The sequence below is a fragment of the Lynx rufus genome, unplaced genomic scaffold, assembly GCF_022079265.1.
Source record: "Lynx rufus isolate CCGP_SWC_20201006 ecotype Redwood Valley unplaced genomic scaffold, mLynRuf1.p SCAF_3, whole genome shotgun sequence".
Taxonomy (NCBI): domain Eukaryota; kingdom Metazoa; phylum Chordata; class Mammalia; order Carnivora; family Felidae; genus Lynx; species Lynx rufus.
Genome location: NW_025814845.1, coordinates 154,002,119 through 154,027,958, shown reverse-complemented (window position 1 = coordinate 154,027,958; position 25,840 = coordinate 154,002,119). Strand labels below are relative to the sequence as shown.

At 43.6% G+C, this 25,840-nt stretch overlaps 1 protein-coding gene and 1 pseudogene across 6 annotated transcripts in view; both read left to right on the top strand.

Annotated features, from left to right (window-relative positions):
* The window catches only part of PTK2B (protein tyrosine kinase 2 beta), a 126,593-nt gene that overhangs the window by 73,058 nt on the left and 27,695 nt on the right, over positions 1-25,840 (top strand). For 5 of the 6 annotated variants that reach the window (XM_047090876.1, XM_047090875.1, XM_047090877.1 and 2 more), the window contains exons 3-7: positions 20,899-21,077; positions 21,621-21,708; positions 22,916-22,995; positions 25,362-25,424; positions 25,637-25,691. In XM_047090876.1, the coding sequence (XP_046946832.1) occupies positions 20,899-21,077; positions 21,621-21,708; positions 22,916-22,995; positions 25,362-25,424; positions 25,637-25,691 (465 nt within the window). Of the gene's footprint in view, positions 1-16,300; positions 16,491-20,898; positions 21,078-21,620; positions 21,709-22,915; positions 22,996-25,361; positions 25,425-25,636; positions 25,692-25,840 lie in introns of all 6 variants that reach the window. The other variant, XM_047090879.1, reaches the window with a different exon arrangement.
* On the top strand, positions 5,445-5,548 carry LOC124521484 (uncharacterized; annotated as a pseudogene).

Genomic DNA, 25,840 nt, shown 5'->3' with positions numbered 1-25,840 from the left:
TTCCAAATGAGGTTATATTCACAGATTCTGGACTCGACATATCTCTTTGGGGTCATCATTCAACCTATTGCAGCCATCAGTTAGGATCACAGTGTCTGTTGGTGGTACCCCCATTCCAGCATACACAGATTCATGTATATAGTACACAGGTGAGTGTGAGCACTTTGCACACACCTACACACCCACACTGAAGTGAAACCTAGGTGTTGGGAAATGACAACAGAGCATGGACTGATGCCACCTTTCCCCACCGCTGTCCAGGATGTCCTGTGGCCACCCTGTGCCCTGGAAGGATGTTTCTTATGACACTGTCACACTATGGGATGCCATAGGTTGGTTCCTTGACTGAATCTCACCCAGCCATATAGCTTGAAATTGGTGACCAAATTTATAGCACTGACTCCATGATCTCCTCCCATGCCTCCAGCTCAGGTGTCCACCTTGCTGTCTCCACTGGACATCTGACTTCGGCGTGAAGGATCATACCCAAAATCCCCTCCTCAAACTCTGCTTCTCTTCCGGTCTTTCCTAGCTCCAGTAACTGCAGCTCTGCTCTCTCCGTTGATCGTGTCTCAGGCTGTAGACCTCAGAGGCATTTGTGAATTCTTTCTTTCTCTCACACACTGTATTTAGTCTTTCCGGAAATCCTGTCAACCCTACCATCAGAACACCCGGGTTCTGACCACTTCCTTCTCACGACCTGTCACCTGGAATGATGTGCTTGCCTGCTAACTGTTTCTGCCCATAGCCCACTATGGTCCATTCTTCAAGAAGCGACTATGGTGAATCTTTAAAATATCAGTCAGCTGTGGAGATGTATTTCAGATATAGGTTAGAACATTTCACTTCTCTCTGTTATTTATTTTTTGTTTGTTTATATTTATTTATTTTCACTACTCTCCTTTAAACTGTCCAATGGCTACTTTTCTCACTGAAAATAAAATCCAAAGGTCTTACCTTGGCTGACAACCAATGTTGGCAAGCCATGGCCTGCAGGCCAAATATGGCCCACCACCCATTTTTGTAAATAAAGTTTTATTGGGACACAGTCACACTCACTTGTTTACATATTGTCTATAGCCACCTTTGAGCTGCAACGGCAGAGTTGAGTAGTTGCAATAGAGACCACATAGCCCTCAAGCCTAAAATATTAATAACCGGGACCTTACAGAAAAGGTTTGCCAAGCCCTGGCCTAGCCCTCTCTGCCTTTCCTCCTGTCACTTCACTCAGTCCTCTCTACCTCGACCCACAGGCCTTTTCACAGTTGCAAAAACACACCAAGCACACTGGGGCTGCACACTTAGGGACTCTGTATGATACGGTTTCTTTGCCTGGAAGTTTCTAGCCCCACAAAGAAAGCCACTCCTCCCTCCCTTACTTCCTTTGGAGATCATTCAAATTCCCCCTTATCGGAGAGGACTTGTGGGCCATCCCCATTCTGATGACTATATCTGCTTTGTTTGTCTTAGTACTTATCAGAACCTGAGATATTAGTATATGTATTAACACCACCCCCAGTACAAAATAAGTTCCATGAGAGAGGGACTTGTTTTTGTTTCCCCAATTTGCTGAATGAATTAATGAATAGTTGTTTAATGATGGATAGATGGATACATTCCATTTATAAAGCCAATAGAGATTTACTGGCTAGAATTCCATGTCTCAGTTCCAAATTCTAGTGGGGAAGAGAGAGCTTCCGATTGATCTGATGTGTACAGGGGGTAATGTCTTGGGTCTATGGCAGTAAATGTCCAAGAAGTGCTGTAAATAGGGCTGGCAGATTGGTTTATATATCCGCTACAATGGTCTTCCTAGATGAGGCAGATGATATGAGTCACCAGGGAGTTTTTAAATACCAGTTTTCCAAGTCCCATCCCAAATTCATTGAATTAGAATCTCAGGGGCTGAGACTGGTCACTGCCTCAAAGGACTCAACCTCTGCCTGCAGAATACCCATCTGGCTCAACATTCCCTGGAAAAGGATGATCAGAATCACTTAGATGGTGGGAAGCCCCGGGGTATGAGGTCATGTTATAGGGTCTAGGAATTCACAAAATACTTTTAAAAGATCTATGAAGGGGTGACAGGAGAAGGCTGGTTGAGGCAGAGGAGAAGAGGAAGTGTGTGGGTGGGCATCAGGTGGCTGGAGATGGCCATCTCCCATTGTCCCTATCTAAATTTGACAGTAACTGCCTCTTGTCCATCTCGAAACAGAGGTGGCCTCTGGGAGATAGGAGGCCTGTGTCTTACTCACCATTATATCCCCAGTGCCTACATGGAGCCTAACACAGAGTGGGCAATTAACAGATGTTGTGAATGAATGAATGAATGAATGGACTGATACCTAGAGAGTACTCAAATGAGATCAGTAATCTTCCAGATCACTTGATATAAAGACCAAATAGGAAGTTGACTGGAAGGGAGATTGCCATTCATAAGTAATAACATGTAGGAGGGGTAATAGAATTTCAGCTGGCCCAAAGTAGAATTCCCTGGATATTCTTGGACAAGTCACTTGACCTCCCTGGGCCTCACTTTCTTCACTTAAAAACAGAGTCACATTAAGGAATCTCTAAATTTACTTAAGGCTCCAAAATTCCAGCCTAAGATTTACAAGCTTAATAAACATTTGAATATTTGAGTGTCTGTAGAATCAGAGATTATATTTTTGTGGCTACATCAGTGAGCTCTGCTTTCTAGGATCTAGAAAGCAAAATATCTGTTCAACTTCATTTTCATCATGTCTTGAGTGAATTTTGGCCATCCTTCTTCTCTCTGGCTCTGTGAAATTTACTGGCTAGCCAGCATTTTAATTTTAGAGTTTTATATTTTACAAGGAGTTTATTTGTCTCTTAAAAGTTGATCTTATACATAGGGTATGAATTCTACACTTGGTAGCATATGAGCCAAACACACAGGCATATACTATGGCATTTGTCTCAAGCTGAAAGATGATGTCTGCTCCTACCATTTGAATATGATTTTTTAATGCCTAATCTGCACAACCAAGCCTATTTTAACAGCTGAACTAAATAATTTTTGAAGAGTTTTTTTTACAATTATAAAATGAATTTATGAATGATATACATGAAAGGGAAACTACAGACCAATATCTGTCATGAACATAGATGCAAAAATCTTCAGCACGATGTTAGCAAATGGTATCCAACAGTTTATAAAATGAATGTATGTTCATCCAATACGACTAATAGCATTTTATTTAGCACTACTGTGCACAGGCACTACACTAAGCTCTCTCTCTACCTATATCATCTCATTTACTCCTCGAGAGAACTCTATGATATAGGAAAATGTTTACAGTTTACAAATGAAGCATCCAGAGCAGAGAAGTTAATTTGTCCAAATTCATAAAGCAAATCAGAAATAAAACAGTTTCTTACTCCTGAGGTCATCCTCTGAACTACCACATTGTATACAAAAGTTCAAACACAGGAAACCTGGAAGAATAAAAACATATGTGTGGCTATGCACCACCCCGAAACAGCACTGTTCACATTTTGATATATTTCATTCTGGATTTGTTTGTTTCAGCTCCTAGCACTATCATTCTTTGTATATGATTTCATATCCTATACCTCCCATTTATTACAATAGAACCATTTTCCAAAAGTTTTCCAATCTCTTTAGATAATTTTTAAAACTAGCATATAAACCTTGTGCTGCCCTCCCATTATTTTCATGGCCCTTTTCAAACTATTTAGATTGGCTGCTTGCTGTGAGGACTTTGCTATTTAAAAAATTTCTACAGTGAGTTTCTTTTTACACAGGGTATTTCTGTATTTTGAGTCATTTTTTTAAAGTTTATTTATTTTTGAGAGGGAGAGTGTGTGTGTGTGTGTGTGTGTGTGTGTGTGTGTGTGTGTGTGAGAGAGAGAGAGAGAGAAGGGGAGGGGCAGAGGGAAAGGGGGACAGAAGATCGTAAGTGGGCTCTGTGCTGAAAGCAGCAAGCCCAACAAGGGATTAGAACTCATGAACCGCAAGATCATGACCTGAGTTGGATGCTCAAGCCACCCTGGCGCCCCTCTGTATTTTGAGTCATTTCCACAGTTTATGCTTTGTCCTAGTCTGGTCTGGCTGTTACAACAAAATACCACAGACTGGGGAGGCTTAAACAATGGAAATTTATTTATCACAGTTTTGGAGACTGGACATCCAAGATGGCAGTTGCATTCTTGTGAGGCCTCCTTCCAGACCTGGCCACTTTCTTGCTGTGTCTTTACATGGCAGAGAGAGATCTCATCTCTCTCTTGTTGCTCTTACAAGGGCACTAAACTCATTCATGAGGGCTTCTCCTTCATGACCTAATTACCTCCCAAAGGTTCCACCTCCAGATACCATCACATTGAAGATTAGGGCTTCAACATATGGATTTGGAGGTGACACAGACATTCAATCCAGAGTATGCTTCCAGGCATAGAACTCAGTCAAAGATATGAACATGTTTCCAATTCTTGATATAGCATGTATATCTCTTTGGTATCAAACTGGGATGAGAGCTCCTCTGGGCAAGGACTTTGTCTTGTCACTGCTACATCCACATATATCCATAGCACTTGGAATGGGGCCGATATGTGTCACAGGCTCAATGCATAATTGTTGAATGCAGGGAAAGGAATCATTGAGAGGCTTTCTTATGTAATGACTTCTCTGTGCAGAAGAAAACAGGTACTGAAGAGATGAGTCAGCAGTTCCCCCTGGGGGTTGTTCCACGCTTCCTGGAAGGTGTTTCAATTTAAGGGCCTCCTTTTTTGATTGTCACATTGAGACACTGGGGCATGAGGCAAAGTATTTTTCAGGCTGCAGCCATGGGTGTTGAATGGTACCACACAACCAAGAATCGTCTGGCCCCAAATGCCAGCTGCACCCATTGAGACTCACAGATGTGAGTTATGGAACATTACGGTGAAATGATCACCCCAGACCCATCACCCTGTGCGAGAAATAAAATTTCACCAATGTGTTGAAGTGACCCGTGTGACCAGCCCCTCCTGTTGAGGCACACACTACATCCTTACAAATGAATCACAAAAATCATCCCTTAGAGCACCCTGGGTGGCTCAGTTGGCTAAGCATCTAACCCTTGATCTCAGTTCAGGTCTTGATCTTAGGGTTGTGAGTTCAAGCCCCGGGTAGGGCTCTGTGCTGAGCATGAAGACTACTTAAAAAAAAATCATTCCTTGAAGACTTATTTTAGTAGGGTGATTTTTCAAAGAAGTATGTGAAATCCACCTGATACTTTCCTAACTGATCTGTAGTGGTCTTCACTCCTCCCAAATTTCAGTTGGACATCAAGAGCCCTTCCTTGTGGTTTATTAGTAAATCCAAACATTTGACAGAATGATCTTATTTTAACAGAATATTTTTATTGCTCAGAGACACCTCTTATGTTCTGTTTGAGTCATTTAAAGAGAAATCCTTTCTCATCGCTTCTCGGCCTTTTGGCTAAGATCAAGTGTAGTATCTGTTCTTATCAGTTTAAAGAGAAGCTCTCTTGTTGCCTTTTTGACCTGATTTTTTGTACTTTCTTGGGGTTTTACTTCCTGGCTCTATGTGTGGCAGACAGGAAGAGGAAGGAAGGAGCCTGCTATAGTGAGCTTTTGCCCTGAGAACAAAACCCTTCATAGCCTGCTTGCTCCAAGCAGAAGGAAGTCACTTTTCTCTGCATTATTTCTTCCCAGCCAACTTCTTCATGGCCATGACCTGACATCCTACAAGGCTCATTTATACACTTTAGCCACCTGCTGCTGCTAGTACTGGCTTCGGTTTGGAAACACCATCAGATCCCTTTGCCAGAAACTATTTTCTTCAGTCACCTGTGCTCCTTGTACACAGCTAAATGGCTGTTGGAATACCGGCAACCATGGCTCCCTCTTCTTCCCTTAGCCACTACCATGGGGTGGGTCTCCGAAGGTGCCAGTTCCCTCTCAGGCACGGAGAATCTCAAGACCCTCTGGCCTAGGCATGCTTGGACTCCATTTTAGGCTCTGAAAAAAAATTTTTTTAATTCTTTTTTTTTTAAGTTTATTTATTTATTTATTTATTTATTTATTTATTTATTGAGAGAGGGCACACACAAGCAAGGGAGGAGCAGACAGCAAGAGAGAGAGAGTCAAAGAGAGAGAGAGAGAAAGAATGCACGCACGAGTGGGAGAGGGGCAGAGAGAGAGGGAGACCGAGGATTCAAAGCAGGCTCCGTGCTGACAGCACATGTGGGGCTCAAACTCACAAACCACAAGATCGTGACCTACAGGATCTCCAAATCTATATCTCAGTTATAGATTTCTTGAGTTAATTAATCCAGCTCCCCAAGTTGGCTTGACCCTTCTGATCCCATACCTATCCCTTCTCCTCTGCCTACCCATTATGATAATGGTCACAATTTATTGAGACCTACTCTGTGCCAACCACTGTGCTAAGCTCCTTATGTATCTGTAACCAGCATGAAGCTGGCCAGCCTCCTTTTCCCTTGAAGCTATTCTCAGTACAGTGTCATATCTTCACAGTGTCACAAATGTTATTAGTATATCATCTAAAAAGAATTGAAAATCAATTTAAAATTTTATCCTCTTCAGGAGAAAAACAGCATTGGGGTTTCACTTTCAAGATAGCAAAATTTCTTAAAATTCTCATAATCATTTCTTAATATCCATTTAGGTTGGCTGCTATCCAGAAATGTCTTTACTTGTACTTTTGGATTCCTGAATTCTGGCCCAGGCAGCCTCTTTTCTTTCTCCCCTCTATTGTTTATTTCAAGATGTTATTTTTCTCCCTTCAGTCATTGCTTCTTTCAGTGTAAGTCAAACCCAATTGGACTTAGACCTCTCCACTTTACCCTTCCCATCACTAAGTTTATGCTACAGAAGTCCAAGAATTGGTTGGTGCAAATAAACCCCCTTAGAAGATGAAGGAGAAGACAGTTAACATGTTTATAACTTAATATATGCTCTATTTATTTACATCCTATACTACCTTATTTAGTCCCACCAAAGATCCCATAGTGGAAGAGATATTTTCCCATTTTACAGATGAGGAAATAAAGTTAGGTGACCGGGCCAAGACCACACAGCCATGGCCAGATCCAGTAGACACTAAAGCCTATGGTACTAATCACCACACTCCTGATCTCTTGAACATTTTTGACCATGAGTCTCTGTCCTTTGTAACTCCTACTTGTTAGCCAGAGAGCTGGCTCATATTCACTCATTCATTCATCCATTCTTCAAATATCTGTGCCAAGAACTGGGCTTGGGGTAGGGGATGATATCATATGTCAGATTTGGCTTCTGACCTTAGAGTTGAAAAGCTAGAAAGGTCAACGTGGACAAATGCCTTAGTTCTAATTAGTAAATGTCTGTATTGGTTTCTTAAGAGTGTCATAACAAAGTACCACAAGTGTGGGTAATTTTAAACAACAAAAAAGGCATTGTCTCACAGTTTTGGGGGCTAGGAGTCCAAGATCAAGGTGTTGGCAGGACCATGTTCCCTCTGAAACCTGAAGGAGAAAATTCCTCCTTGCCTTTCTTTGGTTTCTAGTGGTGTGCCTGCCATCTTTTGGCATTCCTTGGCTTATAGACGTGTCACCCACAGCCTTCACCTTCGTACGTGACAGCTTCTCCCTGGGTGCATGCCTCCCTCTACATAGAAACTTCCCCTTCTTATAAGGACACCAGTCATATTGATTAGGGCCCACACTAATGACCTCATTTAACTTGATTAGTCTGTAAAGACCTTATTTCCAAACAAAGTCACGTTCTAAGGTACTGACGGTTAGGATTTCAGCATATCTTTTGTGGGGGAACACAGTTCCATCCATAACAGTATCTTACCAGATGTGTATGGAAAATTCTTTGGGGACCCAGGGCAGGAAACAGACCCTATCAGTGTAGGTCAGGGAAGACCTCACCGTGCTGACTGGGCCCAGCAGCTCACCAGGAGGAGAGGAGAGAGACAGGAGCCAGGGGTCTTCCTGGCTGGGAGAGCATGGTCTGCTTGGCCAGGGAGACTGGAGCTGACAGCACACTGAGGTGAGAGAGGGAGATGAGACTTTTATGCTTCAGGCTAAAGACTTTGCATCCTATCCTAGCAAGTAGCAAATGAGAACCAATGCGGGTTTCAACAAAAGTCATCTGTTTAAATTTGCCCTCAATCTCAAAGTGGAGCCTTTATAAATAGCATTTAAACAGGATATTTTCAAACCAAAGCTTTAATTTATTAAAAGTGTAAATTCAGTCATCTTTAAAAAGAGGAGCATTTGAGGGCACCTGGGTGGCTCATTCAGTTAAGCATCTGACTTGGGCTCAGGTCATGATGTTGCGGTTTTTGGGTTTAAGCCCCACGTTGGGCTCTGTGCTGACAGCTCAGAGCCTGGAACCTGCTTGGGATTCTGTGTCTCCCTCTCTTTCTGCCCCTTCCCTGCTCATACTCCATCTGTCTCTCTCTCAAAAATAAACAAATGTTCAAACAAAATTTTTTTTTTTTTTAAAGAGGAGCATTTTGCCTTCCTAGAACAAGGAGTAAGGAGAGAGATCCAGCCAGGAAAACCATGTGAATGTACCACAGGTGGGAGTCCTGTGAAGCAGACCCTGACCTGCAGGTTTGCACCCGAGAGCTGTGTCAGTGCGTCCTGTCATGAAACTCTCCTGGAAGCAGTGACCAAAGCTGGATCAGGCAGAGGGAGAAGGTTGGGTGTGTTACAGACCTACCACAGAGAGCTCCACAGATAGCTCTTGTGTTGGGATGAAAAGACAGGGCCTTTATTTTTTTTTAAGTTTATTTATTTATTTTAGAGAAAGAGAGACTGTGGGGGAGGGGCAGAGAGAGAGAGGGAGAGAGAGAAACCCAGATAGGATCTGCACTATCAGCATAAGCCCAAGGCAGGGCTCAAACTCACAAACTGTGAGATCATGAACTGAGCCAAAATCAAGGGTCGGACACTTAACCAACTGAGCCATGCAATTACCCCAAAAGGACAAGGCCTTTAAGCCTGAAGTGACTGGGCCCTGATGCAGATTGCCCCCAAGAAAGGCTATGACCTTAGGCAAGGCATGGGCAATTTCAATGGAGGGCCATGAAGTCATCTCAGTTGTTTCTAAAAACTCAGCCACTAACATGAACGTGTTTAATAAGCTCAAACAATGACAACAAGATTAGGTGTTTCGTTTAAAAAAAAAAAAAAGGTGAACCTGAGAAAATTGTGAGCTTACAGAGATTACTAAAGAAGTGATAAAATGTGACTGAGGTACAAACATAGACCTTTAGATCAAAGGAACAGAAAAAGAGAGAAGAAAACAGCCCAATACACATAATCACTTACTGTTAGATACCCTTGTGAAAACAACTTTACTTTAGGCCATACCTCACAATAGATACAAAAATCTATTTCATATAGAAAAAGAAAATGTGCCCGAATACCAATAAAGGAGTGAGAAGGTGGCCTGAGTCCTTAATTGCTTGGGTGACATTTTCTTTCGGGAAATAAATTATCCTGGATGTGGACAAGCTTTCAGTCCTATCTCTTCTTTGTTTCTGGCTTACAAGAGGAAATGCCCAAGAATAGAGAGGCAAAGGTGGTTTGAGGTCTTTACACTACTTGATAAAGCAAATAAATCAATGTTAGCCAAACAGGAAGAAAAGCCATAGAAATTCCCCTGTATACATGAAGGTCTGAGCCAGGGGCAGTGTGAGAGTTTGCTTTTCAGTAACCCTCCCAAGGGCAGAAGTAAAGGTTTTCCTCTAGCAAAAGAAATAAAATAAAAACATATCCTGGGGGGGTCCCTGGGTGGCTCGGTCAGCTAAGTGTCTGACTCTTGATCTCAGCTCAGCTCTTTTTTTTTTTTTTTTTTTTAATTTTTTTTTTCAACGTTTATTTATTTTTGGGACAGAGAGAGACAGAGCATGAACGGGGGAGGGGCAGAGAGAGAGGGAGACACAGAATCGGAAACAGGCTCCAGGCTCCGAGCCATCAGCCCAGAGCCTGACGCGGGGCTCGAACTCACGGACCGCGAGATCGTGACCTGGCTGAAGTCGGACGCTTAACCGACTGCGCCACCCAGGCGCCCCTCAGCTCAGCTCTTGATCTCAGGGTCCTGAGTTCAAGCCCTGAATTGGGCTCCATGCTGGATGGGAAGCCTACTAGAAAGAAAAGAAAAGAAAAGAAAAGAAAAGAAAAGAAAAGAAAAGAAAAGAAAAGAAAAGAAAAGAAAAGAAAAGAAAAGAGAAAAAAGAGAGAAAAAGAGAAAGAAAAAGAGGGAGGAAGGAAGGTAGGAAGGAAGGAAGGAAGGAAGGAAGGAAGGAAGGAAGGAAGGATAACAACAAAAACCATCCTGGGCTTATCTAAATAACAAGTGATAAAATTAAGACAGTTTTTTTCTGTCATGTTACTTATGGCAATTTAGTGAGTAGATAAACGTCTTAAACTGTTGTTTTTAAAAAGTGATTTATTAATAGAGAAAGAAACATTGACTCACTAGTGGCAATTTATGAATCGTGGGCAGAGGGCTGGTTTTGCTGCTCCCACCATTTGCTTGAGAAGCTGTGAGAACATCAGAGAAGAGGCAGTAAAGTGAGGGGGGCAGGGCTGATACCAAAGCCCCCTTGGTGAGATCAAACTTGACTCTTCACGGAGAGAACCTCCACGATCCTCTTCTTGTAAACTGATTCCCCTTCCCACTGTGGGCCCCCTCACGATAAGCCTCTGGTTTCCTCCCACCCACTGAACAGACGCTCCTTGAGTGGAGGCTCTGTGTGTGCATTGGAGCTCCCAACAGTGCTTTGCAACATGAGTACGTCAGAGGAAGTTGCAGCTGGTTTGAGAGAAGGAACTTCTGCGGCTTCATATGACAAGCATAGTGAACAGCAGGAAGGAGACTGGCTCTAGGAGCTTGTCAGCCTACTAAAGTATATGTCAGAACTGGGTTAGTGTGACCCCAGAGTTAGTGCTCTGTGTCGCCGCTGGTGGGCAGTCTTGTTTCCCCCACAAGGAGCCTGAGGGATTCATTCACTTTGCAGTGCAGTTCTGACACAACACATTTCTGGAGCTCACATACACTTCGCAGGTTGAGGGCATGGTCCCCAGCAAGACACCTCTCCTCAAAACCCAGTCACAGGCTCCAGGGTTCCCAGACCACCCACACTTCTGACCCACTGGCTGTAAATTTGGGAGTTCCTGCCACCCATCCCCCAGGTTTGTTAATTTGCTAGAATGACTCAGAGAACTGAGGATGATAACAGTTTTATTATAAAAGATGCAAATCAGGACCGGCCAAATGAAGAGATGCATGGGATGAAGTAGAAGAGGTCCTCAAACACCAAGTTTCCATGTCCTTAGGACACATCACCCTCCAGGCACATCAATGTGCATCACAAACCAGGAAACTCACCTGAACTAGAGTTTTTATTGGGGTTTTATTATGTAGGCATCATTGATCAGCTGATTGATTGGTTGACTCGTTGGCTGTGTAACTCTTCAGCTCTCCTCCTCTCCCTGGAGGCCAGGCTGATATCACATGGCTCAAAGTTCCGGAACTTCTAATCACATGGTTGGTCTCATCCTGAGACTATCTAGGGGCCCACCATGACTCACCTCATGAGCATAAATTCAAGTGTGGTCCAAGAGGCACACCATCAACAACAAAGACACTACCACTTAAGAAACCCCAAGGGTTCAGAGGCTCCCACCCCAGAAACAAGGACAAAGACCAGCCAAATTCTTTATTATACAACATGCTTTCATCAGTAACCAGTGAGGTGATGGTGGTAGTAGGTGGAGATGTCTGTCTCCAGGAACCTCTCTCTCAGGTTTGCCCCTCTGGGAAGAATGCTCCCCAGGTAAGAATCTTCCCAGCACCAGGCAGCCTCCCAAGTAATGCATTTTATACTTAAAAAGCACCAAACTTCTTCCTTATCTGGAGATGAAATCTATATTCCTGTGAAAATCTGTTGGATAGAGTCTCAGTGAATTTCTACTCCAAGGATCTGGAATGAGTCTTACTCTACCACCAATACAACAGAAATTGGTTGCTTTTTAGAAAGAAACCTAGGGAGGGGCGCCTGGGTGGCTCAGTCGGTTAAGCGTCCGACTTCAGCTCAGGTCACAATCTCGCGGTCCACGAGTTCAAGCCCCGTGTCGGGCTCTGGGCTGATGGCTCAGAGCCTGGAGCCTGCTTCCGATTCTGTGTCTCCCTCTCTCTCCGCCCCTCCCCCGTTCATGCTGTGTCTCTCTCTCTGTCTCAAAAATAAATAAACGTTAAAAAAAAAATTAAAAAAAAAAAAAAGAAAGAAACCTAGGGAAATGTTTCCACAAGCTGTGCCCTGGAGAGTTTCACCAACCACAGAGCAAAGAGGGGGATTCAGTATGGCCCTTCTCAGAGACTGAGTGGAAGAGAAGGTGCGAGGCTTTGTCTTGCCTGAAAGAAATCCTATTCATTCAATATGGTACCTTTACTTCTCATGTGCCTGGGAATCTCCCTCACCAGAACCTCTCTTTTCATTTTGAAATTATTTTAAACATATAAAAATGTTGAAAGAATGGTACAAAGAACCCCCATAGTACTTTCACTCAGATACTCAGATTCCCCAATAGTTCTGTAGCCCTGTAGCTGGGATGCAAGAGCATCTGGCTCCAGGGAGCCCCAAACAGAGCAGGCTCAGCCACTCACTGCTGACAAAATCCAAAGGCAGAGAGATGGGTGGTGGCAAAACAAGAAAGGAATTGATTTCAGTGAGACCAACACGGGAAGGCAGGGGACTAGCATCTCAAAGACTCTCCACAGTGCTGAAAACACTTCCAGATTTATGTAAGGAGAATGTGGGACAAGTGTCGGTGGGTCCTCACTGGTGGCAGTGAAGGTCAGGTGGATCATTGCCTCAGGGTAGTCACATGGGGTCTGGCTAGCTCAGGGAAGGTCTTATTGCTTGAGGGGTAGTTTCCCACTCCCATCCTGGGATGCTTTGCCCACAGGGTCTTTTGCCTGAGTTAAGAGATAAGCTGGGAGGAAAAAGATAAGCTGGGAAGAAGGACTTAATAAGAAAGTTTGAGGTCAATGGGGCACCTGGGTGGCTCAGTGAGTTAAGTGCCAACTGTTGATCTCGGCTCAGCTCATGATCTCATGGTTCATGAGTTTGAGCCCCAAGTTGGGCTCTGCTCTGGAAGCTCGGATCCTGCTTAGGATTCTCTCTCTCCCTTTCTCTCTTCCTCCCCTGCTCTCTCTTGTGCTCTCTTTCAAAATAAATCAACTTAGGGGGGAAAAAAAGAAAGTTTGAGATCAAAATGGAGGTAGCTAAGTCCTCTTTCAGTTCAGATCTATCATGTGCCATATTTAGTAGCTCAGTCTTTTCATAAACACACACACGTCCACTGTCATTATTCTTTTTCTTGCTTTCTTTTGAAAGCAAGTTGCAGCAATACCACTCACCCAAAATACTCCAGTGTTTATTCCCCCTGCAAGGGCACTCTCCTACAGAGCTAGCCTGCAACCACCCAAAGGAGAAAGCCCAAACTGCTGTAACACTTCCTCTGAACCATTTGAATTTCACCAACTGTCCTTCCAGTGTCTATTTTATTCTATCTGGGCCAGGAACACACATTTACATTTAGTTGTCATGTCTCTGTGGTGTCCTCCAGTATAGAAGAGGTTCTTGGTCTGCAAGACGGAAGGCCTTTTCGAGGAGGTGGAGAAAGGGGAATCCTGTGCACTGTGGGCAGGAATACAAACTGGTGCAGTCACTGTGGAAAACAGTGTGGAGGTTCCTCAAAAAGTTAAATATAGAACTTCCCTACGATCCAGAATTTCCACCTCTGGGTATTTATCAGAAGGAAATGAAAACACTAATACAAAAAGATATATTCATCCCCATGTTCATGGCAGCATTATTTACAAGACCCAAGATATGGAAGCAGCCCAAGTGTCGATAGATGGATAAATGGGTAAAGAAGGGTGGTATAGATACACAGTGGAATATTACTCAACCATAAAAAAAATGGAATCTTGCCATTCATGACAACGTGAAGAGGACTTGAGAGTATTATGCTAAGTGAAATAAGTCAGAGAGAGACAAATACTATATGGTTTCACTCATAGGTAGAATCTAACGAATAAACAAATAAACAGACAAATCAAAACAAAACAAAAAGCCAAGCTTATAGAGAACAGAATGATGGTTGCCAGAGGGGAGGTGTGACAGGAGGAGATGGGCAAAATGGATGAAGGGGGTCAAAAGGTACAAACTTCTAGTTACAAAATAAATAAGTTATGGGATGTAGGTATAGCATGGTGACTGTAGTCGGTACTACTGTGCTGTATATTTGAAAGTTGTTAAGAGATGAAATCTTAAAAATTCTCATCACAAGAGGGGAACCTGGGTGGCTCAGTTGGTCAAGCTTCTGACTCTTGATTTCAGCTCAGGTCATGATCTCATGGTTTGTGAGTTCAAGCCCTGACAGCACAGAGCCTGTTTGGGATTCTCTCTCTCTCTCTCTCTCTCTGCCCCTTCCCTGCTTGCTCTCCCTCTCTTAAAAGTTCTCATTACAAGAAAAAAAAATTTGTAATGATGTGTGGTGATGGATGGTAACGAGCCTGTTGTGGTGATCATTTCTCAGTGTGTACAAATACTGAATCATGTTGTATGCCAGAACAATATAATGTTATGTGTTATTTATACCTCAATTAAAAAAAATGGTAACAGGGGCTCCTGGGTGGCTCAGTTGGTTAAGCACCCAACTTTTGATCTTGGCTCAAGTCATGATCTCCTGGTTTGTGGGCTTGAGCCTTGCATCCAGCTCTGCACTGACAACATGGAGCCTGCTTGGGATTCTTTCTCTCCTTCTCTCTCTCTGCCTCTCCCCCACTAGCACATATGATGTTTCTCTCAAAAATAAATAAACATTTAAGAAAATGGTAACGTTTTAAAAAAAAAAGAGTACAGACCTTTTATTCTATAGGTCTGTGAGAAGACCCCTCACTGGGTTATATAACTAGACTTGACCACGAACTCTTGGCAGGAATATCTCAGAAAAGATGCTGTGCTCTTCTCAGTACATCAAGGTGGGAGGTATGCTTTATTTACCTGTTCTCCTACTGATGATGTTAACCTTGATAAACTGATCATTTGTGTCTGCCAGGTTAGTGTGTGTGTGTGTGTGTGTGTGTGTGTGTGTGTGTGTGTGTATGACTAGAGTCTGAGGGAAGACACACTGAAACTATGTCAACATCCTATTCATCATCAGATCTCCACCCTCCAGCCTTATCATCCATTGATGAATCATGCCTGAACCAACCAACACTGAGTTTGTTGCCAAATGGTGATTTCCTGTTTCCATCCTTTCTTCTACCATATTTGCTAGTTGGCATTCTATTGTAAGGAAGAATATTCCCTTCTCCCCAGTTTATTTATCTATCTGCCTCAGATTATGTTTTATTCAATGGGATGTAACCCATTCCTGTCATTATATATTTTTATACTTAAGTGTCTGTCCTATGCCAGCCCCTTTAAGCTAATACTGTTTCCTTGTTATATATCCCCAACATTCTTTAAATACTTCCCTTTTTTTCTAGGACAAAAAGATATTCCAGGCTTATTTTGTACTTTCTTTGCCCCAGACCTGTAATCAGGCATTTCTCCAAGGATCCCTGAACCCTTTTAGTGCAGGAGGGTATTTGGAAACTAAGACTCAATGTTTGGTATGCAAATAACTATCTTGGTGTCTTTGACCTCAGGCTCTTTCAATGTGCTCTCAGTTGCACATGCTCACTCCTCATGGGTACATGGCTTGCAGGAGTGCACTCTCTCTCTCTCTCTCTCTCTCTCTGTGTGTGTGTCCCTCTCTCCAGCCCCCTAAAACTATGAGTTCTCACCAATACTTCAAATTCCAATGCCTCACCTAAGGGTCCATTCTAGCCTTCTTTCCTTATTTTGAATACTTTCTCCAACATTAAGAAACCCATTTTCCATTATCTTTAATACATTTACTCCTTTGATGGATCCCCCTGTAGGTAAATGTTGTCTTCACCACTACAGCATCTCTGCCCCTGGCCCCACCTCCTCCTTTACTCTGTTCCTGGCTTTGCAGCCACTGCCAACCCCTCAGCCTCAGGATTTTGACCTTGGCCATACCATGAGCTGCAAGGGGGTGGGGGAGGGGGGGAGATAAAAAGGTAGAAGAAGAGGACACCAGGATTTGATTTTGTTTTTCAGGGCTTTCTTTGTGTTTACAAAAGCACCAGAATCTCTGATGGAGCTCTAAAGGGAGCTCTCTGACTCCCAACCTTCTTCCATTTGCAGAAAGTACAGATTTATTCATTAAAATAGTACAGAGGTTTCAAAAATGGTGGAATCCCTGGCCTGGACTGATCTTCCTGCTGATAACAATGGCAAAATCTGGACAAGATAAAAAGGAAATGGTCTTGAAAGCCCTGGAGAGTGACCATAACCAGCAGAAACTAGAGGGAAACCTGCTCTTGAGAGTTGAACTGTAAGGAATGAGATTTGCAAATTTCTGGTGTTTTTGCCTGAGGGCACTTTCCAATCTGGGAGGGCTGGGAGGGGCAGAAAGCTGCAGCCTTACTGGTTTGAGGCATCAGAGGATAGAATTTAGGGCTGACTTGAGCAGCCAGAAGATTAAGAAAAATCCTGGGGAAGAGGAAGCCACCCAAGGGAGTGAACCCCAAAATAGAAAATTAATTTTAAATGTTTTTAATTTTCAGAAGCATCAACATACGTAAACTATTTAGGAATAAATTTAACAAAAGACCTGCAAAACTAGACACTGAAAGTACAAAACATTGCTGAGAAAAATTAAAGAAAAATAAAATTAAGTGGAGAGATATACCATGTTTGCAGACTGGAAGATTCAATGTTGTTAAGATGTCATCAATTCTCCCCCAACTAAGCTATAGATTTAACAAAGTCTCAATCATGAGTCAATAGGCATTTTAAATAGAAAAGTGACAAGCTAATTCAAAAAATGTATATGGAAATGCAGGACCTAGAATAACAGCAATCCTGGAAGGAGATGGTAAAAGGCTTATGCTATTTGACTTCAAAATCTCCTCTAAAGCTACAGTAATGCAGACAGTGTGGTACTAGCAGAGTGTAGACAAAGATCAATAAATCAGAAAGTGAGAGTCCAGAAATAAATCTAAACTTATACCGCCAGTTGATTTTGACAAAGGCAGCAAAACAATTCAACTGGAAAATGAGAGTCAAAAACCAATGCTGAATAACCATAGATCTTTATGAGAAAAAAAAGTACATTTTAACCCCTACCTCACACCATACACAAAAATTAATTCAAGATGGATTACAGACCCTAAAAGGAAAAGTTAAAACTATAAAGCTTATAAAAGAAAACAGGATTGTATCTTCATGATTTGGTGGCAGGCAAAGATTTCTCAGACAGAATGCAGAAAGCACTAACCATAAAAGAAAATTTTGAATAAGAAGACTTTATCAAAAGAAACTGACAAGACAATTAATAATAGACATAGTACAGACCTGGAGAAAGTATTTATAAAACATATACATAGTACTTTTATCTAGAGTATATAAGGATTGCCTACAACTCAATAATAAAAAGACAACACAGAAAAATGGGAAAAATTGGAACAATATTTCACAAAGGAAATTACATGAATGGCCAGATAAAAATATGCTCAATATCATTAGTCATCAGGGAGATGCAAATTAAAAACAAAATGAGATACTATATATAACCATTAAACTGACTAATATTAAAAAGACTTAGGGGACACCTGGGTGGCTCCATCGGTTAAGCATTCGACTTTGGTTCAGGTCATGATCTCATGGTTTGTGGGTTCGAGCCCCACATTGGGCTCTGTGCTGACAGCTCAGAGCCGGGAGCCTGCTAAGGATTCTATGTCTCCCTCCCTCTCTGCCCCTTCCCCGCTCATGCTCTGTCTCTCTCTGTCTCAAAAAATAAATAAAATGTAAAAAAAAAGACTTATAGCACCAAATGTTGGTGAGGATGTAGTGTAATGAATATCTCATACATCACTGTGGAAATATAAAACAGAATAATCTTAGCAGCTTCTTATAAAGTTAAACATATATCTACCTTTGACAAAGTAATTTTCACTCCTAAGTATTTGTCTACAGGAAGTGACAACATATTTACGTAAAAAGACCTGTATATTAATGTTCATAGTACTTTTATTCACAATAGCAAAAAGATAAGAAACAGCTCAGGTATCTAGAAACAGGAGAATGATTTATATATACTCAATGTTTCAATTTATATGAAGTTCTAGAACAGGTGAAACTAAGTAAAAATGGGAGGAAAAACTGGTTACCTGGAGTTGGGGTGAGCATGGGCTTGGTGGTTGACTGAGAATGGACATGAGGGCACTTTCTGGGTGTCTTGAAATGTCCTGTATCTTAATTTTTGGCATGTGGATTACATACAAACTGTATGCATAAAATGTATGCATTTTAATGTCTGTAAATCTTACCTTTAAAGAACTGTAGGGGCACACGGGGGGGGGAGGGGGTGCTCAGTCAGTTAAGTGTTGAACTCTTGATTACGGCTCAGGTCTTTGGTCTCACAGTTTGTGAGTTTGAGCCCCACATCAGGCTCTGCAGTGAGAGTGCAAGCCTGCTTGGGATTCTCTCTATCCCTCACTCTCTCTTTCCCCCTCCTCTGTTCACTCTCTCTTTCTCTCTCTCAAAAGATAAATAAACTAAAAAAAAAAAAACTGTCAAAAGTGGTGGTTGGGTGGTCAATGGCATAATAGATGAAGCAAAAATGGCAGAGTTTTGGTAATTGTCGAAGCTGGGTGATGTGTGTATCAGTGTTTATTATACTGTTTTTTTGACTTCAGTGTACTTCATGTATGTTTGAAATTTCCAATAATTACAAGGGTCCCAGCCCTGGAGAAATCAGACATAGGCCAAATAAGTTTCATTTGGGGCAGTGAAGACTCTATATTTAAAAATACCTGATAGCTGGGACTCCAGATGGGCTCAGTAATGACATGGGGTCTCTGGATAATATCATTGTATGAGTGGAAAGAGCAGTACAAGGGTCAGTAGCAGGAGAAATGGGTGGAAATAATGACAAAATGGTCAACTTCACAGCCTTGAGCTCTTTCTCTTGTCTGAGTCCCTTTCACTATAAGTACCATTGATCACAGCTTTCTTTCCCATCCCTGGATGGTAATTCTGATTCCTGAACTGATTTGTGACAACTGTTAATGGGTACTTTATATGCCTCAGTTTCGCTATTTGTCTCACAGAGCAAGAGTTGACTGCTGTGATGGAGATCTGCTTCCCTAATGGGGAAAGGATTTTTCAGGCTTAAGGTTTTTTAGCTTCACCACTCCATGGACTTGAAGACAGCTGGCAGGAGGCAGAGCTGGACAACACATGTGGGTGTCCAGACAGACCAATAATTTGGTATTTCTTTAAAACAGTACTATTTAAATATGGGTTTAATATTTTATTAGTGAAAATAAGAAGAGTTTTTAAAATTTGCCTTTGATGGTACTTTCTGCTCCACTGGGAGTTGGCTCAATTTACCCGTTATGTGTGTAACCATATGAGAAACATGAATTAAACTGAAAATAATGTGATTTCAGAGCTAGGCAGGACCTTATAGATGGGCTTCCAGGAAGCTGCCCAGTGGGCCTCTTTTTTTTTTTTTTTAATTTTGAGAGAGAAGAGGGGAATGCATGCAGGGGTGGGGGGTGGGGGCAGAAAGACAGGGAGAGAGAGAATTCCAAGCAGGCTCCATGCTGTCAGCATGGAGCCTGATGCAGGGCTCCATCTCACCAACTGTGAGATCATGACCTGAGCCAAAATCAAGAGTTGGATGCTTAACCAACTGAGACACTCAGGTGCCCCTCAGTGGGCCTCTTCTTTTTTTTTTAATTTTTTTTTAACGTTTTATTTATTTTTGAGACAGAGAGAGACAGAGCATGAACGGGGGAGGGGCAGAGAGAGAGGGAGACACAGAATCGGAAACAGGCTCCAGGCTCTGAGCCATCAGCCCAGAGCCCGACGCGGGGCTCGAACCCACGGACCGCGAGATCGTGACCTGGCTGAAGTCGGACGCTTAACCGACTGCGCCACCCAGGCGCCCCTAAGTGGGCCTCTTCTTGATCCAGCTCTAGCTTGAGGCCAGGAAGCTATGGCATCAGGCTATGGGCAGGCTGACTTCTGATCAACAAGAAAGCAGAAATAAGGAGAGTTCCTAATCTCTTATCAATACTCTATTACCTATGGCCATTATTCTTATGTGGAAAGTGTGCCAATTAATCCATTAATGTGAATCCTATCCTTCTGCCTTGCCCAGCCCCAGCACCCCATGAAGTAGCTTGGCCCAGGAGAAATCCACAGAGTCCACTAGCCCAGGGTTTAAAACCCCAGCTTAATTCCATGAGCTGTGTAACCTACATCAGCCAAATGGAGATATAACACCTACTTCCCTGTGTTGTATGGATTCAATGACATAATGTATGCAAGGTGCCTTGAGTGCCTACTATAGATGCTCAGTAATGCTGGCTAAATTGGGAGCCATTCAGAGAGTGCTTTTACATGGTGGATGCTCAGTAATTATTAATCCATTTGGTTGAAATGTGCTGCAGAAGCACAGAATCTGTGTTCTTTGCCTCATTGCATTTTCTCCTTTGCCTCTCCTCTCTCCTCTCAGTTTCTCTATCTCTGTCTCATTTTACCAAATTATTCATTCATCGGATAGAGCCCACTGTGCACCAAAACTTGCACTAAGTGCTAGAGAATCAGAGATAAATGAAACATTGAGATGGAACCCCACCCTAGAGAATCACACTTCTGGGGGATGTATGAGGACTGTGGGAGCCTAGAAGGGGTATACCTGAATTGTGTCTCTCTATTCTCCTCCCCAGGAGGTCATTGCCTCCATTCTGCTGAGCGGACGGATAGGGCCCAACATCCAGCTGGGTGAGTGCTATGGCCTGAGGCTGAAGCACATGAAGTCGGATGAGATCCACTGGCTACACCCACAGATGACAGTGGGTGAGGTTCAGGAAAAGTACGAGTGTCTGCACATGGAGGCTGAATGGAGGTAGGAGAAGAGCCCTGGGCTCTCAAATGGGGGGAGAGGAGTGTGGAGTGGGGAGGCCCAGGGAAGTAATTCCTGGGAGCACTTCCCAACCTCTGAGAATATTCTAGAAAATCTGAGTGGCATTTTAGGCTTAGTTCTCTTGCAGCATCCAATGCATCTATTGGCCAAGACTTAACATGAGCTCACAGTACACCCCCTCTCCCAGGGCAGATATCAGGAAGATCCCCAGACAGGATGCTCTTGGTGCTACGGAGAAGGAGGAACAGTAGGGCAGGGAAAATAGAAAACCAGGTCAAGGGCTGATCTGCAAACCTAAAGAAAACAATTGCCATGAGGGGGACAAGGTGGAGAGTCAGGACTAGTATAGACCACCACTTGCTTGCCACCCCTCTGTCCTCCATGGTCTCCCCACAGTCCTCCACCTGACCACAGAGGAGGGAAAGAAGAAACAACTCCTGAATGGGTGGCCATGAGCCTTATGGGCAGACTCTTAAATGACAAGTTTCCCTAAGTCAACCAGAGAGTCTGAATTTCCTGTTGCAGGTATGACCTCCAAATCCGCTACTTACCAGAGGACTTCATGGAAAGCCTAAAAGAAGACAGGACAACGCTACTTTATTTTTACCAACAGGTAGAAGTATTTTTTTCTTCCTGTCCCCAGGGCCCTATTACTCATCCTTTCCTGGGGAGATAGAGAGACAAAGCCCAGATTTTGGAGGTCCCAATCTAGGAAACTTCTCTTGGGGACATGCCTTTGTCCCTAGGCAGCTGTTCCATCTTGGTTCTCTTATGGCTAATTAAGTGCTGGCTTACACTGCCCCATAAGTATAGCTACTTTTGGACTTTGCTGGTGGCTATTTACTTCTCAGGAGACCTGGTGATGGGCAGGCAGAGCAGGTACAAAGAGAATTGGTGGTCTTAGCACACAGACTCTGACACGCCTGGCTTCTGGCCAGTGCTGCCAGCTACTAACCTAGTATCCTCCTGGGGCTTAATGTAACTGCCTGAAGCTATTTCCTTTTCTAGAAGATGGAGATGATAATAATAATACTTACTTTATAGGGTTGTTGTGAGGACCAAATGGTATCACTAGCAGGGTGCTGGTAAACCAGCTCTCTGAAGAAAAAAATCTCTGATTTATTGCACTTGCCAATTTCCATGGTGTAAATATTCCCCTATCATGGCATTTTTCAAGCTACCAATATGATATCATACAGCTTGCAAAACTTCAGAAAATTTAATAACTGGCTTTCATGAGCTGTTTGGAGCTGCTCCAACACACCACTGGCTGTAATAAATGTAAAGTGCTTAGCACAGGACTTGGCACAGAGTGCTGAGGATGTGTGAGAGGCCATCATTATTTTCTGTCTGGTTTCAGCTCTCACCTGTGTCTCCCTCTTGGTTTTCTGAAGACAAAGCCAGACTTTTATTGTAGAGTGAATGACATCTGTCACTAAGTACCAAAAAGACTTTGAATAAATGATTGACTCATCCCCAAATTCTATTTCTTTACCTCTAAAATGAAGAGTGGAAAGAGGAATCTGAACCCCAGCCTCATAAAGCCATAAGAAAATGTGTCTGAAAGTGCTTCAAAAAACCTGAAGGCCTTGGCCTGTGGAGGCATGATTCTAGAGAATTCTAGAGGAAGAGGCAGAGCAAAGGGAGAGTCTCCCCCTCTGCTCTTCATCCACTACACATTTGTGCATGGTGGGCTGTGTGAGAGAGATAGCTCAGGGCAGCAGGATTGTGTTCAAAGCACCCACCATCTCTTGGAGCCTAAGGTCAGGGAAACAGGGAAGGAGGGCATGACTCTCAACCTTGGTCTTTCTCCCCACCAGCTACGGAATGACTACATGCAACGCTATGCCAGCAAGGTCAGCGAGGGCATGGCCCTGCAGCTGGGCTGCCTGGAGCTCAGGTATGTGGCCTCAAGGACCCTCCAGGGACTGGAGCTCTTAGCCAGCTTGGACTTGCCTCCAGGGTGGGAAGCAAGAGTGGGTACATGAGAGCCATGGGGACAAGTGGTGGCTGACAGAGGGTAAGGCGCTCACTGTCTGGTCCTTAGAAAAAAGAGCCAGCCCCATTTCTGGTCAGTGTCCCCTGCCTCCTTTGGCTGCTCTTCCCTCCAGGCTGCCTTTTTCTTCCACCTATCTGCCATTCAAGTGATTCAGTAAATGTTTCTTTGAGCACTAGGCAAAGTCCTGGGAGATATTCGAATGTTGGGTTTCCACTGTGTTCTTCACTGTTGTGTCTTCAGCTCCAGTAGGAGCTGGGACACAGAGCCTGCTGTCTGGCATACTCTTCTCATTCTCTTTTCAACCTGGTAAACTCTTTTTTATTCTGGCAGCTTTAGAAAATTTACTGGGCCAGTGTTGCCTGTTCACCTTCTACATTCACAGAAAACCTCAGGACTTGCCTGTGAAAGGTCCATAACAAGCAGGATGGTGGCCATAGGTTCTTCCCACTGAGCCAACTCAAGGGCCTTTCCATCCTGAAGGCCCCTCTTCCTCACGCCCACCCCATCTACCTTACCCTGTATGGATCCTCTGTACTTAGGAATGAATGGCTCACATGCACTAGATTGTGAAATCCTGTCAAATCCTTGAAATCAGCATTGGTGCTGCCTTCGCCTGGCACCGAATGAGAGCACAATACATATTTGAATGAATGGACAACCCTGAAAGATCTAAAATCCTCTTCTCTGATGGGCATTTGCCAATTAAATAGGTGCGTACAGCAAGCCAGTTTGTTCAGCTATCTAGGAGTACATTTTGCAGCTCCCTCAAGCCAACGGGAATTGCTGGAGGCCGTGTTGCCTGTAATCCTCACTTCACAGGCTTGCTCTGAGGTTTTCTGTGAATGTGGGGGTCAATCCCGTAGCACTGGCTCAGAAAACCTTCTATTTATTTTATTTATTTATTTTTAATTTATTTTGGGGACAGAACGAACACAGATGGGGGAGGGGCAGAGAGTGAGGGGGAAAGAGGATCTGAAGCGGGCTCTGCGCTGACAGCAGCAAGTCAGATGCAGGGCTTGAACTCACAAACTAAATCTTGAGATCATGACCTGAGCAAAGTCGGCACCAGCTGAGCCATCCACTCACCCTTGACTCAGAAAACTTTCTAAAGGGGCGCCTGGGTGGCGCAGTCGGTTAAGCGTCCGACTTCAGCCAGGTCACGATCTCACGGTCCGTGAGTTCGAGCCCCGCGTCGGGCTCTGGGCTGATGGCTCAGAGCCTGGAGCCTGTTTCCGATTCTGTGTCTCCCTCTCTCTCTGCCCCTCCCCCGTTCATGCTCTGTCTCTCTCTGTCCCAAAAATAAATAAACGTTGAAAAAAAAATTTAAAAAAAAAAAAGAAAACTTTCTAAAGCTGCCATGATTGGCTGTGTGGAAATTTGGGATCTTAATCACCAGCACCTTCAGGTAGAAGTAGGAGGAAAATGACCTTGCGTCCAGGGAAGAATCCTGGATAGGCTCTTCACGTCCTACAACTGAATATCATTGCTGTTTACCTGTTGTTTGGTTTCCAAAAGTACAGGTCTGCCTTAATCAGCTGGCATACTCCTCCAGGATCTGCTATCCCACTCTGTCAGATACTCTATAGAGAGAAGTGAGTCAGGAAAGAACATTTGTCCTAGATTCCTGAGTTCTCTCCTTGTATCAACCTCCCAGGTTTCTCCATCTCAGCAATAGGGACATTTGGTGCTAGATAATTTGTTTGGAGGGCCATCATGTGAATGGCAAGATACTTAACAGCATTCCTGGCCTCTACACACTAGATGCTGGTGGGACCACCTTCCTCCCAACCAGATGTGACAACCAAAGATTTCCAGACATTGCCAAATGTTTCCAGGCTGGAGAGGGAGGTGTAAAATTGCCCCTGGTTGAGAACTACTGAATTAATTCATTAGAGGGTCATATATATACTCGGCCACTAAATGCTAGGCCCTCCAACAATCCGCGTTGGCTGCATTGGGTCATTTGTTTTTAGAGGCCAAAGATAGAACCACCATTTTTCTCTTCTGCCCAACAACTGGGAGGTCCCAGAGCTGGGCCTCCCAAAGAACAGGGCTGGAGTCCTTCCTAGGAATGAAATTTGGGGGTTTTCTTTTTCTTCGTGGTTTTGTAAATATCAAATTTTTTCACTCTAATATTCTCCCTTCGATTGGTTACTACATTTGGCAGGGGAAAGGGAGCTTCTAGACCAATGTGTGGCTTTGGGTGACCCAACTCTGATGGCCTTGTTCTCCAACCATCAACCTCTCCATGACTTCTTTCTCTCCAGGCGGTTCTTCAAGGACATGCCCCACAATGCACTTGACAAAAAGTCCAACTTCGAGTTCCTGGAGTAAGTCCTGAAACTGGTCATTGCCTCTCCTCCCTTCCTTCCTCACTGCCCTGCTTCTCCTACTTGCTCCCTACCTTGTTCATCTCCGTACCAAAGCCAGGCAGGACCCATCTTCCTGGTCCTCAGTCCATCATATCTCTTCCTGATTGGTCTGAAGTCCTGGGTTGGTGGTGAGAGGGAGTCAAATGCCACTTTTTCTCCTCTTCTTTCAGGAAAGAAGTAGGACTGGACCTGTTTTTCCCAAAGCAGATGCAGGAGAACTTAAAGGTGAGGAAACCACTGGGCAAGGGGCCCAGAGAGAACCCCTTTGTGCTGGTCTCTATGACTAGAGCCCAATGGCATTGGGTGGGGGATACTCAGGAAAGCCAGGGTATCTCTAGTGTCTTGGGATAGTGTCTGGACATAGAACCACTAAA